The sequence below is a fragment of the Dermochelys coriacea genome, chromosome 10 (assembly GCF_009764565.3).
Source record: "Dermochelys coriacea isolate rDerCor1 chromosome 10, rDerCor1.pri.v4, whole genome shotgun sequence".
Lineage (NCBI taxonomy): Eukaryota > Metazoa > Chordata > Testudines > Dermochelyidae > Dermochelys > Dermochelys coriacea.
In genome coordinates, this window is record NC_050077.1 from 84,955,631 (window position 1) to 84,968,530 (window position 12,900).

The 12,900-nt window shown below is 38.7% G+C and overlaps 1 protein-coding gene across 2 annotated transcripts in view; it reads right to left on the reverse strand.

Annotated features, from left to right (window-relative positions):
• The window catches only part of BLM (BLM RecQ like helicase), a 49,774-nt gene that overhangs the window by 34,669 nt on the left and 2,205 nt on the right, over nt 1-12,900 (reverse strand). For both annotated transcript variants that reach the window (XM_038420165.2, XM_038420166.2), the window contains exons 2-7: nt 11,169-11,267; nt 9,578-10,311; nt 7,026-7,221; nt 6,432-6,547; nt 4,969-5,101; nt 1,061-1,851 (exon numbers count right to left, since the gene is read on the reverse strand). In XM_038420165.2, coding sequence (XP_038276093.1) covers nt 1,061-1,851; nt 4,969-5,101; nt 6,432-6,547; nt 7,026-7,221; nt 9,578-10,311; nt 11,169-11,266 — 2,068 coding nt within the window. In that variant the 5' untranslated portion in view covers nt 11,267. The remainder of the gene's footprint in view (nt 1-1,060; nt 1,852-4,968; nt 5,102-6,431; nt 6,548-7,025; nt 7,222-9,577; nt 10,312-11,168; nt 11,268-12,900) is intronic.

The following is a 12,900-nucleotide window of genomic DNA, read 5'->3' on the forward strand; positions in this document are numbered from 1 at the left end:
CACTATATCAGTGGCCCATTATATGAAATGCATAACCTTATTCTGTTAGACACCTTTTTCCAAATTGCATACATTTGTGGTGTTCAGCGGAACAGGATTTAGTAAGTAGATAGCACAGCACAGAAGGATGCAAACTGCCAGATTAGGCAACAATGAATTCCTCTTTTTAGATAAGCCTGGTCAAGGTTGGTTATGTTTTAAAAATTATTCTCCCATGACGATGGTCCAATAATTTGGATGAGTTTGTAGACTACAGACAAAAACCTGTTTAATTTAAATTCTTCCACATAAAGAACAGTAAGTCAACTTCTGCAGAACGCTACAGCCCTCAGTGTTCTTGTATCACAAAGGAGCTATAAAAGAAAGGAAGCAGTCCTTGAGGAGTGTTCGCAACATAAGGGGGCTTGCCAGGTGGCATAGAGCGAACAGAATGGCTCCACTACACCCCATATCTTTAAGCATGGTGCCTCAGGAAAAGGTGTGCCCAAAACATACTGAGCTCCAGTTGGTATAACAGTCTGGAAGGGTCCCATTACATAAAGGCTTGTGCAATTTAGCATATTTAGCATAACTTCAAAGCTGCTCTAAATTACACCACAGACTAGAATTCAAGAGGCAAAAAGAAGGCTGAAAGCCATTATAGCACCTGCGAACAAAGGGACAGATAGTCTGACCTATATCCTACCAGAAGAATTAGATTTGTTTTAAGAAGTGATATATATGCAAATATGCTCTCTTGTACAATATAACAAAGTTAATTCCAAGTCATCTCCCTAGTTCTAATGCTTGCAGGATTGTTACTATAATACATTTGTTTCAAATTTTGCAAAGCTGAAGCTGCTAAAAGTCAGAAACCTGCCCTGCAAATACACATTGCTGTGAAGTGTGATTTGATTAGACGAAAGAGCATGTTACCTAGAAATTGTGACATTGCAATTAGTAGAAATTTCCACAACAAAATATACTTAGTCTATCATAAATTACTTAAATTTACCCTTCACAATACTTTTTAGCATATAATTTTTGCTATGATAAATTAATCAGAATTAGTATAATTTACCTGACCAGTTCTTGGCTGACACCAAGATGTTTGGTTTTGAAACAACAAGATTAGACATAGGGCTAGTTTCCTTGACTGTCGAAAATGACTTCAATAATGATTTTGCAGATTGACCTTCCCTGATAGGTTGGGATAGTGGTGTAGATGTCTTTTCATTTGCTGAAACATACAGTGGATTATCCCACCCCTCATCAAAATCATCATCAAGAACAAAATTATCAAGATCAAAGTCTATGTCCCTTGCTCCTAAATTGTCATCTCCTCCTATGTTATTAATACTAGTAGAATTTTTATCTTCAACTTTCAAAGTAGTGCTTGTTACAGGCATTTCTGAAAAGAGGCAGCTTCCATCCTTTTCCATCCTTGGTTTTTCACACCAGCTACTGTAGAAAGAGGATCTCTCAGAGTGAAAGCTGAATGATGTTCTTTCTTTGACATCCATCTTCGAAAAAGAAAGTCCTGCATTTTTTGTGATGCTGGTATCCAGGGCAGCACACTGCAAAAAATTTGATGTGCCTGAGGTATCTATGGTTTGAAGTTTTGTTGTAGAGAAGGTGCTCATATTAAGGTTTCCTTGACATTCAACAGCAGCAGAAAGTTTAGAGGGAACTTTTGTAAATTTGAATGAGTTTCCTTCAGAGTTTAAGCTATACTTTTGACCTGACTGAACAGGAATGCTTTCTTCCATAGAGGTAACATGCCCAGAATGGGATTTCCAGTTTGAGGCAAAGTGCATACCTAAGTCACTTTTGTTTGCATTTGCATCAATATGATTAGCTAACAGTTCTCTCCTGAAAAGAAAAACAAAACACAAGAGTAATAAGACATCATAAATTCTACAACACTCTCAAATATTGTCTTTTGTCTTCTGCCACCACAGGAAAAAATACGTCTTCCTTAAAATATACAAATAAAGTGAGTTAGTTTAAAACAACAGTGCCAGAATTCTGGTGTTTAAAAATTGTAGAGCAGACGTTCCCAAACTATGCTGATTCCTGTGGGAAAGCAATAAGGTTACCAAGGGGCACGAAGACCTGATGGTGCCCATGCTGAAAGGCTGGAGTCAGGAGGGGGCTCTGTCTAGCAGGAGAAGCAGACAGGGCTCTGTGCAGGTGGTTGCAGCTGCCAGGACCAGGGTCCCTGCCCACCTCACTACCACATTGCTACAGCAGTAGCAGCCACCAACAAGCAGTTACGCATTTCTGCTGGGGAGGTTGGCAGAGACTCTGCAAGCAGGGAATGGAAGGCTACACCCCAGGAGTACTGACACCACTGTCAGACAAAGCTCCCTCTTGACCCTTCAGTGCAGCTCCAGGGTACAGAGCCCCATCTACTTGGCCTGCCACACAGATCCTGCACAGGAAAAGCATACAGGGTCGCACACAAGGGCTAGAGTCAGAAGGATGCCCTGTCCAGCAGGGGGCCAGTACTCACATGGTGCATCTCTCCATTCCCCCCGTGATCCCAGGGCCCTTCAGTGCTGCCCTGTTCACCTCCCCTGCACAGGTGAGGAATGGCACAGACAGGGAGCTGGGTCCCACAGCCAAGACTGCCTGACTGCTGAAGGGAACAGAAGCCTTCTCCTGACTCCAGCCTTTCAGCACCCCACCTGTCCCCCATGGTTACAGGGTACTCCTCTCCCATAACCCCATTGAAAAGAGGGGGTATGTGCATGGAACATGAATCTCTGAAGTGGGACTTAGCAAAAAAATGTTTGAGAACCTTTTCACCTTTTTACAAGCTAGGAAATTTCCTATTCTCCAACAGCCAAGGACAAAACCAAAAAACGGTCCAGACAAGTGAAGCAGCTTTGAAGAAGCTTTAAGTGCAGCTTTGATTTGTTAAAGGGCCTAATAGGAGCTTCCATATCCATATTTTGCTCTATGGAATGTTTCCTGATTTGTAAAACTAACTGTACAAAAAGAAGAGAGTGCAATGGCTGGCTTCAGGAACCACCACATGAATCCTAGACAGTCAGGATTACTGGTCAGAGAGAGGATGAAATGAAAACAAGTTCTTATTTGCACAATCTCTCTCACTTCTAAGTTACTCTGCAATTCTACATTGCTTGGCAGAGGGTAAAAAACAAAAAAAATCTGTCAAGTATCTTGCTGAATTAGACTCCTGGGTTTGAAATTTGTAACAATGGCTGAACAGAGACAGATGTTATTAAATCCAAACCAGGTAAGAGCAAATGTAACAGTACCATTGGGGGGGTGGAGGGCGAGGGGAGGGCGAGTGGTAGTTAGATATAACAAATTATATAATCTCTGGATTTTTAGAAATCACTTTTTCCAGATGTAAAAACTTATACCTGCTTAAGACAGAATTTGTTACTATTTTGTTTTGTTTCCTGACAGTATTAAGTTAAAGACCAAAAGCATTCCATTTATATTTTTTTCTTACTGTAAATTATATAGACAGCTTTTCTTGATTCTCAAAATAGAAGACAGTTCTGTGAATATTCTTAATCATTCTGACACTGACCCAACAGACCTTTATCAGATTGAGTTAGTTGACTAACTTAGGTCCCAATTCTGCAAATATATGTTTAATTTTACTTGTTTAACCCCCTTGAAGTCAAGGGACTACAAATATGCTTAAAGTTAAACATGCATAAGCGTTTGCTATACCTGCACCCTGGAGATTCTGAGATTAAAGATACAGTTTTGAGATCTGAGTAGTTATCAGATATCTTAAGAAAAAGGAAAAACTTTTTAATGGAAGAAAAACTGTTGATATTTTATTTTTATAATTTTTTAAACTTGCCTTTTGTTATAAATCTCAATTACTAAGAAACGATAAATAAAAATAAAAAAAACTTTCAATTAAAAAGTAAAATAATTAAAATTTAAATCCTTGGTTTTGCTACCAGCATGCCACTGAAGTAATGTTATAAATTGATAATCCTTGAACACAGTTAGAGGGGGAAATAATTTTAATAATTATGGGCCTCAATTTGAAGAAAATAAAAATATGCTTGAGCTATATTATTTTCCATATCTATTTCTTAAAGACTTAAACGATTGGGATTGTTTACTTTAGAAAGGACAATAAGAAGGGACATGATAAAAGTATATAAAATAATGAACGGTGTAGAAAAGGTAGATTGGGAGCTTGTATTCTCCTGTCTCATAACACAAGAAAAAAAACTGGGAACTTCAAACCAATAAAATGAATACTTTTCACACAGTGCATAATTAGACTATAGAACCATTGCCACAACAAGATTAAAAATGGGATTAGACAGATAATTATAGGAAAAACTAGTATATCCAGAGTCATAATTGTTAATCCTAACAAAAATGTTGGCGGGAATACTAAACCTCATGCTTCAGGATTTACGGCAATCTCTAACTATTAGAAACCAGGGTTAGACCTAATGCAGAGGGCAGATTATCCCATTTCTGCCTACCACAGGGAGTCTTCCTCTGCTGTCAGAGAAAGGATAATGGACTAGCTGGACCTCATATTTGATTCAGTCTGGCAGTTTCTGTTCTTACAGATCCCTGATTATTCTATCCAAAAAGAGTTAACACTTCTACACCATTGAAAAGATCATTTTATTTACTCAGGAATACTAACTTGTTTAAAAATATTAGCTGCCACCTTACCAGTCTGATAAAAAACACATACAATCAAAAAGTAAAGGAGTACTTGTGGCACCTTAGAGACTAACAAATTTATTTGAGCATAAGCTTTCGTGAGCTACAGCTCACTTCAGAAGTGAGCTGTAGCTCACGAAAGCTTATGCTCAAATAAATTTGTTAGTCTCTAAGGTGCCACAAGTACTCCTTTTCTTTTTGCGAATACAGATTAACACGGCTGCTACTCTGAAACATACAATCAAGATGCTGTTGCACACAAAAATGTAGAAGTGGTACTAAAGACTCCTAATTAAAACACACCTTAGAATTCTCTGCTGAAGAAGGTCATTCCCACAAGACAAAGACTTAAGTTCATGTATTGGGATAGAATCTACTAGTTTACAGATGTCCTCCATCACACTGAAGAGATGCTGTTCCAAACTTAAGAATTCATCTGCAAAGTAATATAGTATACATTTAATAAAGTTTTAATTATATGATGTCAATATTTTCCCCAAATGACTAAGAAAAATGTAATATGTATAAAAGTTTAAACTGCTTATTTGGTATATTTTAAAGTTATGTAATTATTAGCAATCAAAAGACTATTCCTATGAATGCAACATTAAGTTTTAAGCTATATGTACACATACACTTTTTTTTTTGCGCCTCAGGCACTTGTACAACTGTATATCGTCATAGCTGGGCTTGACTATGTATAAAGTAGTTTATTACATGTTTTAGATATCACGTAGTGTTCTCACTGAAAAACTAAATGCAAAAATGTACCTTAATAAAACATTTAATTGCAGTTCTACTCTGGAAAGTGACCAAAAATCATTATAACAGTCTATGTTTATTGTCTCATTGACTTCCAGATCAAATTTGCCAGCTCTGCATACTGATCTTGGGTCCTGACACTATGTTGTAAATTGCCACTAGAAATAAGATTCTGAAAGCCAAATTCCATCCTCAGTCACACCCGTGGAACTGGTTTTTAATGCAGTTGCACAGGTGGAACCCAGGGCACAATTTGGTCCTTAAATTGAAAGTTGGCAAACAGTTTTGTTGATGGTGCACAAAAAAAAAAAAGATCACGCTCTGTCTCCGAGAGTCTGGCTTCCAGAATAGTACCGTTAACTAACCCACATTGCACATATGTTTTTAGTAATGTTGAATGTGTAACTTCATCTATGAAATATGTAAAGCCTGGGAGAGTTTATATTACTCTGAGCCATAACTTGTTATATGCCTGGACTGTCCGTTTAAATTTGCAGTCTTAATGTTGCACCAATGGTAAAACCTTACCTTCAATACAAGAATTGCAAAATTCTTTACAAATGTTAATTTAGCTCAACGCTCCTTATAAAATGAGTATCATCTCCACAGTTAAAAAAAATGGGGGGGGGGGGGGAACAAGCAGTAAAAATGAAGAGGAAACATTTTCTAGAGCGATCACTTTGGGAACTCAGTTTGACACCTCGTGAGTGCTCATCACTTCAGAAAATCAGGCCCACGATATTCCTGGCAGGGCACCCAGGAACAGATGGCCTCAAAAAAGTCCAGTGATTCTGACTAAGTGATGTGCCCAAGGTTACATAGCAAGTAAATGGTAGAATCAGGAACGGAACTCCAAATCTCTTGCCTCCCAGTCCTGTGCTTTAATCACTAGCAAATGCTCATTCCTGTAGCACAGCAGATGAAGAACATGAGAACAAAAGGAATTGCACACCCTTCAAGAGACATTTAATGCATAGATGTTTCAGCTGAAATGTTTCTTATACCTGCATGCTCTATACTGGTCCCACTGGTAGGCTGCTTTGTGATGATTTTCCCAGGTTTTGACAGATTGTTATCAATCATTAATTTTCCATCTACAGCAGGTTCTTTGAAAATATTACTAATATTAAAATGAAAAGTCATTAAAACACATATCAGTAAATAAAATTATTTTCATAGGAGGAGAAATTAATTTGCATGCTTAGGATAACAGTTTTATGCACTATGTATATTATACAAAACTACTTAACTCTCAAAAACGAGTGAACCCCAAGAAAATAATTGAGTAAGTCCATCTTCCACCCACCCAATTCACAACCCAATTAGGCCCTTGATACAGGCTTGGCTAGGATGGAAATGGTGCTTCCTGTGAAGCTAACACCGTCCAAGTATAGCAGAAGACTGCATTTCATGACATTCGTTATTGCCAATTGCTACACTGCCATTCATTCAAGAAACAAGGTCTCAGGTCTATTCATTCACCCAGTCAATTCAGCCAGTAACATTTTAACAAGTGGAGATTTTAGGACTAGCATCCTTTTTTAACCTGTTTAAACCATCCTAGTGATAAACATTTGCTATAGTGAATTTTGTTTTACCTAATGTTTTTTATAGATGAGGAAGAAAGCACTTCTTCCTCTGGAGAGGGTGGAATGAAATCTAGGTAATCATCCTCCTCTATTCCAGTGTAAGCAGGAGTCTCATCCCATCCTTTAGCCAGTTCCTTCGACGAATGGCTATTCTTCTCACCCTCATTTAGCTTTTGTTTGCCATTATACTGTTTTTTACTGAGAGCTGAAATAGAAGAGAGATGTTGGGCAAGATTATAACCTTTTCTTCATTTTGGAAATAACTAAAGACGCAACTGAAAAAAAGAACAATGAAGCTTTACTACCTAGAATTCTATATATTTCAAATGGAGTTTATTATTTCTCAACTTTAATAAATGATACGGACTCTATTCCCACAACAATGTTCTTTTGCATAAAAAGCAAATCCCTCCAAAATAATTTTAAATAAGTGGCTTAGAAAACTGGGGCATTACAAAGGACAAAAATGGTGTTTCTTCAAACACAACTTCTATAAAGTACATCTTGCAGATTTTTCTTATTTAGTACAAGTGTCTTTTCAAAGGCTGAAACTTCAAAACATTACTGAGTAGTTACAGCTTCTATAGCTGAACTAAAAAACTAACCTTATAAACAGAAGCCATCTCCATAACATGGATTAGGTATTATAGATTTTTACAGTTTATGTATTCTTCCCTCATTTATAGTGTAAGGCAGAAGTTCCCAAACTGTGGGGCACCCAAAGAGGTTATCGAGGGGTACAAAGACTTGACAGGGGTGCACTGGAGGTCTGGAGTCAGCAGGGGACTCTGTACAAAATGGAAGTAGATGGGGCTCTATACAGATGGTCTCAGCTGTCAGGACCAGGCTCCCTGTCTTTCTTGCTGCTCCACTGTCACAGCTGCAACAGCCACCAATGGACAGTTACCTTCCTCTACTGGGATAGCACCAGGGACTATGTGAGCAGGGAGCAGAAAGCTGAACTACTGACCCTTCCCGGCCAGTCAGAGCCCCCTGCTGACCCCAACCCTTCAACACAATTCCAGGGCACAGAACCCTGTCCTCTGCTGGAAAGAGCCTGTGAAGGGGAAGCTGATGGAGCTGTGCTCAAGGGCAGGGGGTCAGCAAGAAACTCTGTTCAGCAGGGGGCCAGTACTCAAGGAGTGCAGCTGTCTGCTCCACTCCTGACAGACAAGGAATGGAGTCCAGGCAGCTGAGACCAAATGACCATTGCAGGGACCAGGCGGCTTCCTCAACTGCCATATGGTGAGTTTCTCCCCCCCGTCACTCCTCCAGGAAATTCCGGGCACCCCTCTCCCCTTAGAAAAAGGGTGTGCACACATAGGACATGAATCTCCAAATGGGGGTTCAGCCAAAAAAAAAAAAATGTTTGGGAACCTCTGGTATATGGAAGATGTTTCTGCTCTAAGGCCCGATCCATGCACTTTTTTTGCACTGGTATAACTATTTCTTGTTAGGCGTGCAATTTTTTTTAAATGAGAGAGTCATACCAATACAACCCTTAGTGTAGACACAATTATACTAGCATAAAGATACCATATACTGGTAAAGTCTATTTCCCTTCTTGTATGAGAATAGTTATACCAGTATAAAGCATCTTTATTCTGATATAACTGCATCAATACTTGGGGGGTGGAGGGAGAGTGGCAAGCGAAGGGGGTGGGGGGACATGTACCATTTTAAAGCAGCACAATGTGTGTTTAGACAAGACCTAATATCTACTCTAATTACTTGCCCTCCCTATTGTGAGAATTAAATGAGGTATCTTTAGCAAAATATGGATTCTTCAGAAATGTGAGAAATCACATCCTGACTGCTGAGGTGGTGTTCGTTATTCACTATGCCATTAAGATATTACAGTCTAAGGATAAAGTACCTATTCCTTTCCATAAGGAAAATGAAGAATAAGAATCTACCCTATGTAACAATCAAGAAACATTAAGCACAAAAAGAAAAGGAGTACTTATGGCACCTTAGAGACTAACAAATTTATTTAGAGGCTAAAGCAAACAATGAGCAGCTAAGCGGGAAACAGCTCAAAGTTAACTGATAGTAAACCCCCCATTTCATGCACTTTTTAAATGTAATGGATTAAAATGCTGTGATACAGATTAATTTCTATTACTCAATATTTCTCATAGTCACACTCAACTATAAATGGAAAGTGAAAGCACTTGCAATGAATTAAAACTGGGAGTCTAATTTCACTGCAGCATCTGCCAGCGCCTCATTTTCTCCTGAATGCTACTCCAGGAGATCTCCCTTCTCCAACAGTACATTATAGGGCTTACTGGCTTTTCCCCAGGAGTGAAAGTTCATTGTCAAACAGATGTTCTAAACATCAGCGATGGCACTTTCTACAACAAAATCCATATGCTACACACTTAGACCCTGAGTTTCAGCTCCCTGATTTGACTTTAGTTAGAGTGGTGAGGGCTAGGCACTTCTGAGAATCAGACCCTTAGTGTGTAGACCTGAAAATAGTCCTTTAAGTTTACTATGACATTATGCCAATTTTATTTGAAATATTACATATAAAATACATTCTTTTAATGTATTACCTGTATGAGTTTCTTCTTTTTTGTCACTCAGAATAGTTTCTGTAGACAACTTTTTCTCTTTAAGATCTTCACCTAAAAGTCTTTTACAATCTTTGGGATCTGAAACATCAAGACAAATCAAAGATCTGTTTGATTGAGCTGGCTGTTTGTCATTCAGTGATTTTTCATCGTTCTCAGAAAGACAACATTTTGACAGTAGTTGCTCACTGTTCACAGTCCTGGATGCCTTAGATAATCTAACTGTACAGGAATTGGATATCTGAAGTGTCTTGCTGGGTTTTACAATTGGATTTTTGGGGGACAAAACCAACGGTTTTGAGTTTTGTTTTCCAGATATATCAAAGTCATCTATGTCATCCCAGTCATCTTCTATAGTAATAATGGAATCATCTGAACAATTGTGGTCTACTTTCTGGGAAGCAGAATCACCTGGTTTCTTGCTTACATTCTCTTCCTTCCTAGGAGGTAAATCATTTGAAACTTGCTGGGAATATTCAAAAGAATTTAACGATATCCAGTTTGGACAAAGTTGTTGTATTTCGTGCTGTTTGGATGTCTTCTCAAAGAGGTCATTGATTTTTATCTGCTTATCCTTTGATGTGGGAAAAGATGCAACAGATTTAGTCTGGAAAGTATTAACGTCCTTCTCCTTCAATGCAGAGCTCTTTGTTACACTGAAACAGTTTATGGATACAGCATTACCTGGAGCACTTTTCTTTTTGAAAGTGAAACCTCTGCAAAATAAAATGCATTTTTTCAGAGTTTTTAACATTGTAAAATTTACTTATTTTTGGAAAAACAAAAATAAAGCTACATTTCATCAACATCAAAAATCACTTCACACAGACCAAATATCAAATATCAAAAGTGTGCATTTAACATAACTGACAAGCTATTGGTAGTGTAGAATGTTAGTATTTTTTCTGAATTCTATATTTCAGTCTCACACATAGGCATTCTGGCTTTTAATGGATTATAGTATTTATTTTATGTGGATAAAGCACTCTAAATGCCATAGATTAGGATTTATGTCCATAATTATGCATCTTAAGTCATTTTAACCAAGTGTTCCAATGTGCTGCGCACACAAGGCTCCCTCCGACTAGAATGGAAGTTGTGGGTGCTAACAGAACCTCTGAAAATCAGGTCATTTGACCTTAAGTAGCATGACTTTTGCTTTGAACATCACTCAGATATTAAGAAGTTTACTTCAATATTGATAAAAACATATTTCATACTTTGATACTCAGTAGCATAAAGCAGCATGTCATGTAGTGCTCTGGATTCCATGCAGTTAGTAAGAAAATTATATTTTAGTTTGATTGTAGTGAGCGTAGTTTTTCCAGGCCAATTAAACAAGAAGCCTATCTTGGCCACTCCATGGAAGCCCACACAATCCCTTCTACTTAGGAGACACAGAAGAATTTTTTTTAAAAAACCCAGAAGCAGGCCCTCTTTTTAATTTTCTGCATCAACTTTCAGCAGAGAAATTGTAAAGAAAAAAAAAAAAGACCAGAATCCAAACTGACAAAAGTTAACAACTTTTCTTTGTTACTTTTGATGATGAGCAGCAAGCTAGACCGATACTTACGCAGCTTTATGTTTTGGAAGAGCTAGTTTATTGTGAGTTCCTTTTGCTGAATGAAGCTCTAGCTGCTTCTGGAGGTTGTTCTGTGGAAGATCAGCCATGCTATCCAAAAAAAACCAAAAAAAAAACAACAACCCACAAACGATTTAAGGTATTACATTAAGAATATCACTGGCTACACAAACTCTCCTATGGGTTCAAACTAAGGCGGCTTTTTGAAATTTTGCCACCTGCAGGCTATTTTTGTGGAAGAGTGATATACTGGGCATTGAGGATTACAAGTGTAAATATGGTCAGTAAGGGTGCTAACAATCTTTGACAGATTACAGTATATACATTGCTTCCCTAATAAGACCAAAAAATTCATCCTATCAATCATAACAACAGGAAAGGTTAAGAGTTAAAGTAAAATAAGACCATATAAGAGACATACACAGTAGGCTAATTTAAAAGTAAGCAGAGCTCTGTGAACAAAAGGACATTTAAGTTTGTTAAATTGTAAAGTGCTACAGAATCTTTCATGATGATTACACAGCACATTTCTGATTCAAGACATTACTTGTGAGTGACCAATAAAGCAAAGTTATCATTATGCCAAGCTGAAATGGTTTGGACATTTATCTGTAAAAGTATCAATCACTATAGGGTGTAAGAGAAGCTTTAGGTTATCCAGGCTTTTTATTTTATTTAAAGATATGTGGATTTTTAATCTCATTTAGAAAGGCATAAGCAGAAGGACCCATTTAATGCCTCCTCCCGAGATCAGCTTCTCTATTCTCTATTTGAAAACTCGTGGCGAACGGGGGAAGTCCCGGATGACTGGAAAAAGGCTAATGTAGTGCCCATCTTTAAAAAAAGGGAAGAAGGAGGATCCTGGGAACTACAGGCCGGTCAGCCTCACCTCAGTCCCTGGAAAAATCATGGAGCAGGTCCTCAAAGAATCAATCCTGAAGCACTTAGAGGAGAGGAAAGTGATCAGGAACAGTCAGCATGGATTCACCAAGGGAAGGTCATGCCTGACTAATCTAATCGCCTTTTATGATGAGATTACTGGTTCTGTGGATGAAGGGAAAGCAGTGGATGTATTGTTTCTTGACTTTAGCAAAGCTTTTGACACGGTCTCCCACAGCATTCTTGTCAGCAAGTTAAGGAAGTATGGGCTGGATGAATGCACTATAAGGTGGGTAGAAAGCTGGCTAGATTGTCGGGCTCAACGGGTAGTGATCAATGGCTCCATGTCTAGTTGGCAGCCGGTGTCAAGTGGAGTGCCCCAGGGGTTGGTCCTGGGGCCCGTTTTGTTCAATATCTTCATAAATGATCTGGAGGATGGTGTGGATTGCACTCTCAGCAAATTTGCGGATGATACTAAACTGGGAGGAGTGGTAGATACGCTGGAGGGGAGGGATAGGATACAGAAGGACCTAGACAAATTGGAAGATTGGGCCAAAAGAAATCTAATGAGGTTCAATAAGGATAAGTGCAGGGTCCTGCACTTAGGATGGAAGAATCCAATGCACCGCTACAGACTAGGGACCGAATGGCTCGGCAGCAGTTCTGCGGAAAAGGACCTAGGGGTGACAGTGGACGAGAAGCTGGATATGAGTCAGCAGTGTGCCCTTGTTGCCAAGAAGGCCAATGGCATTTTGGGATGTATAAGTAGGGGCATAGCGAGCAGATCGAGGGACGTGATCGTTCCCCTCTATTCGACACTGGTGAGGCCTCATCTGGAGTACTG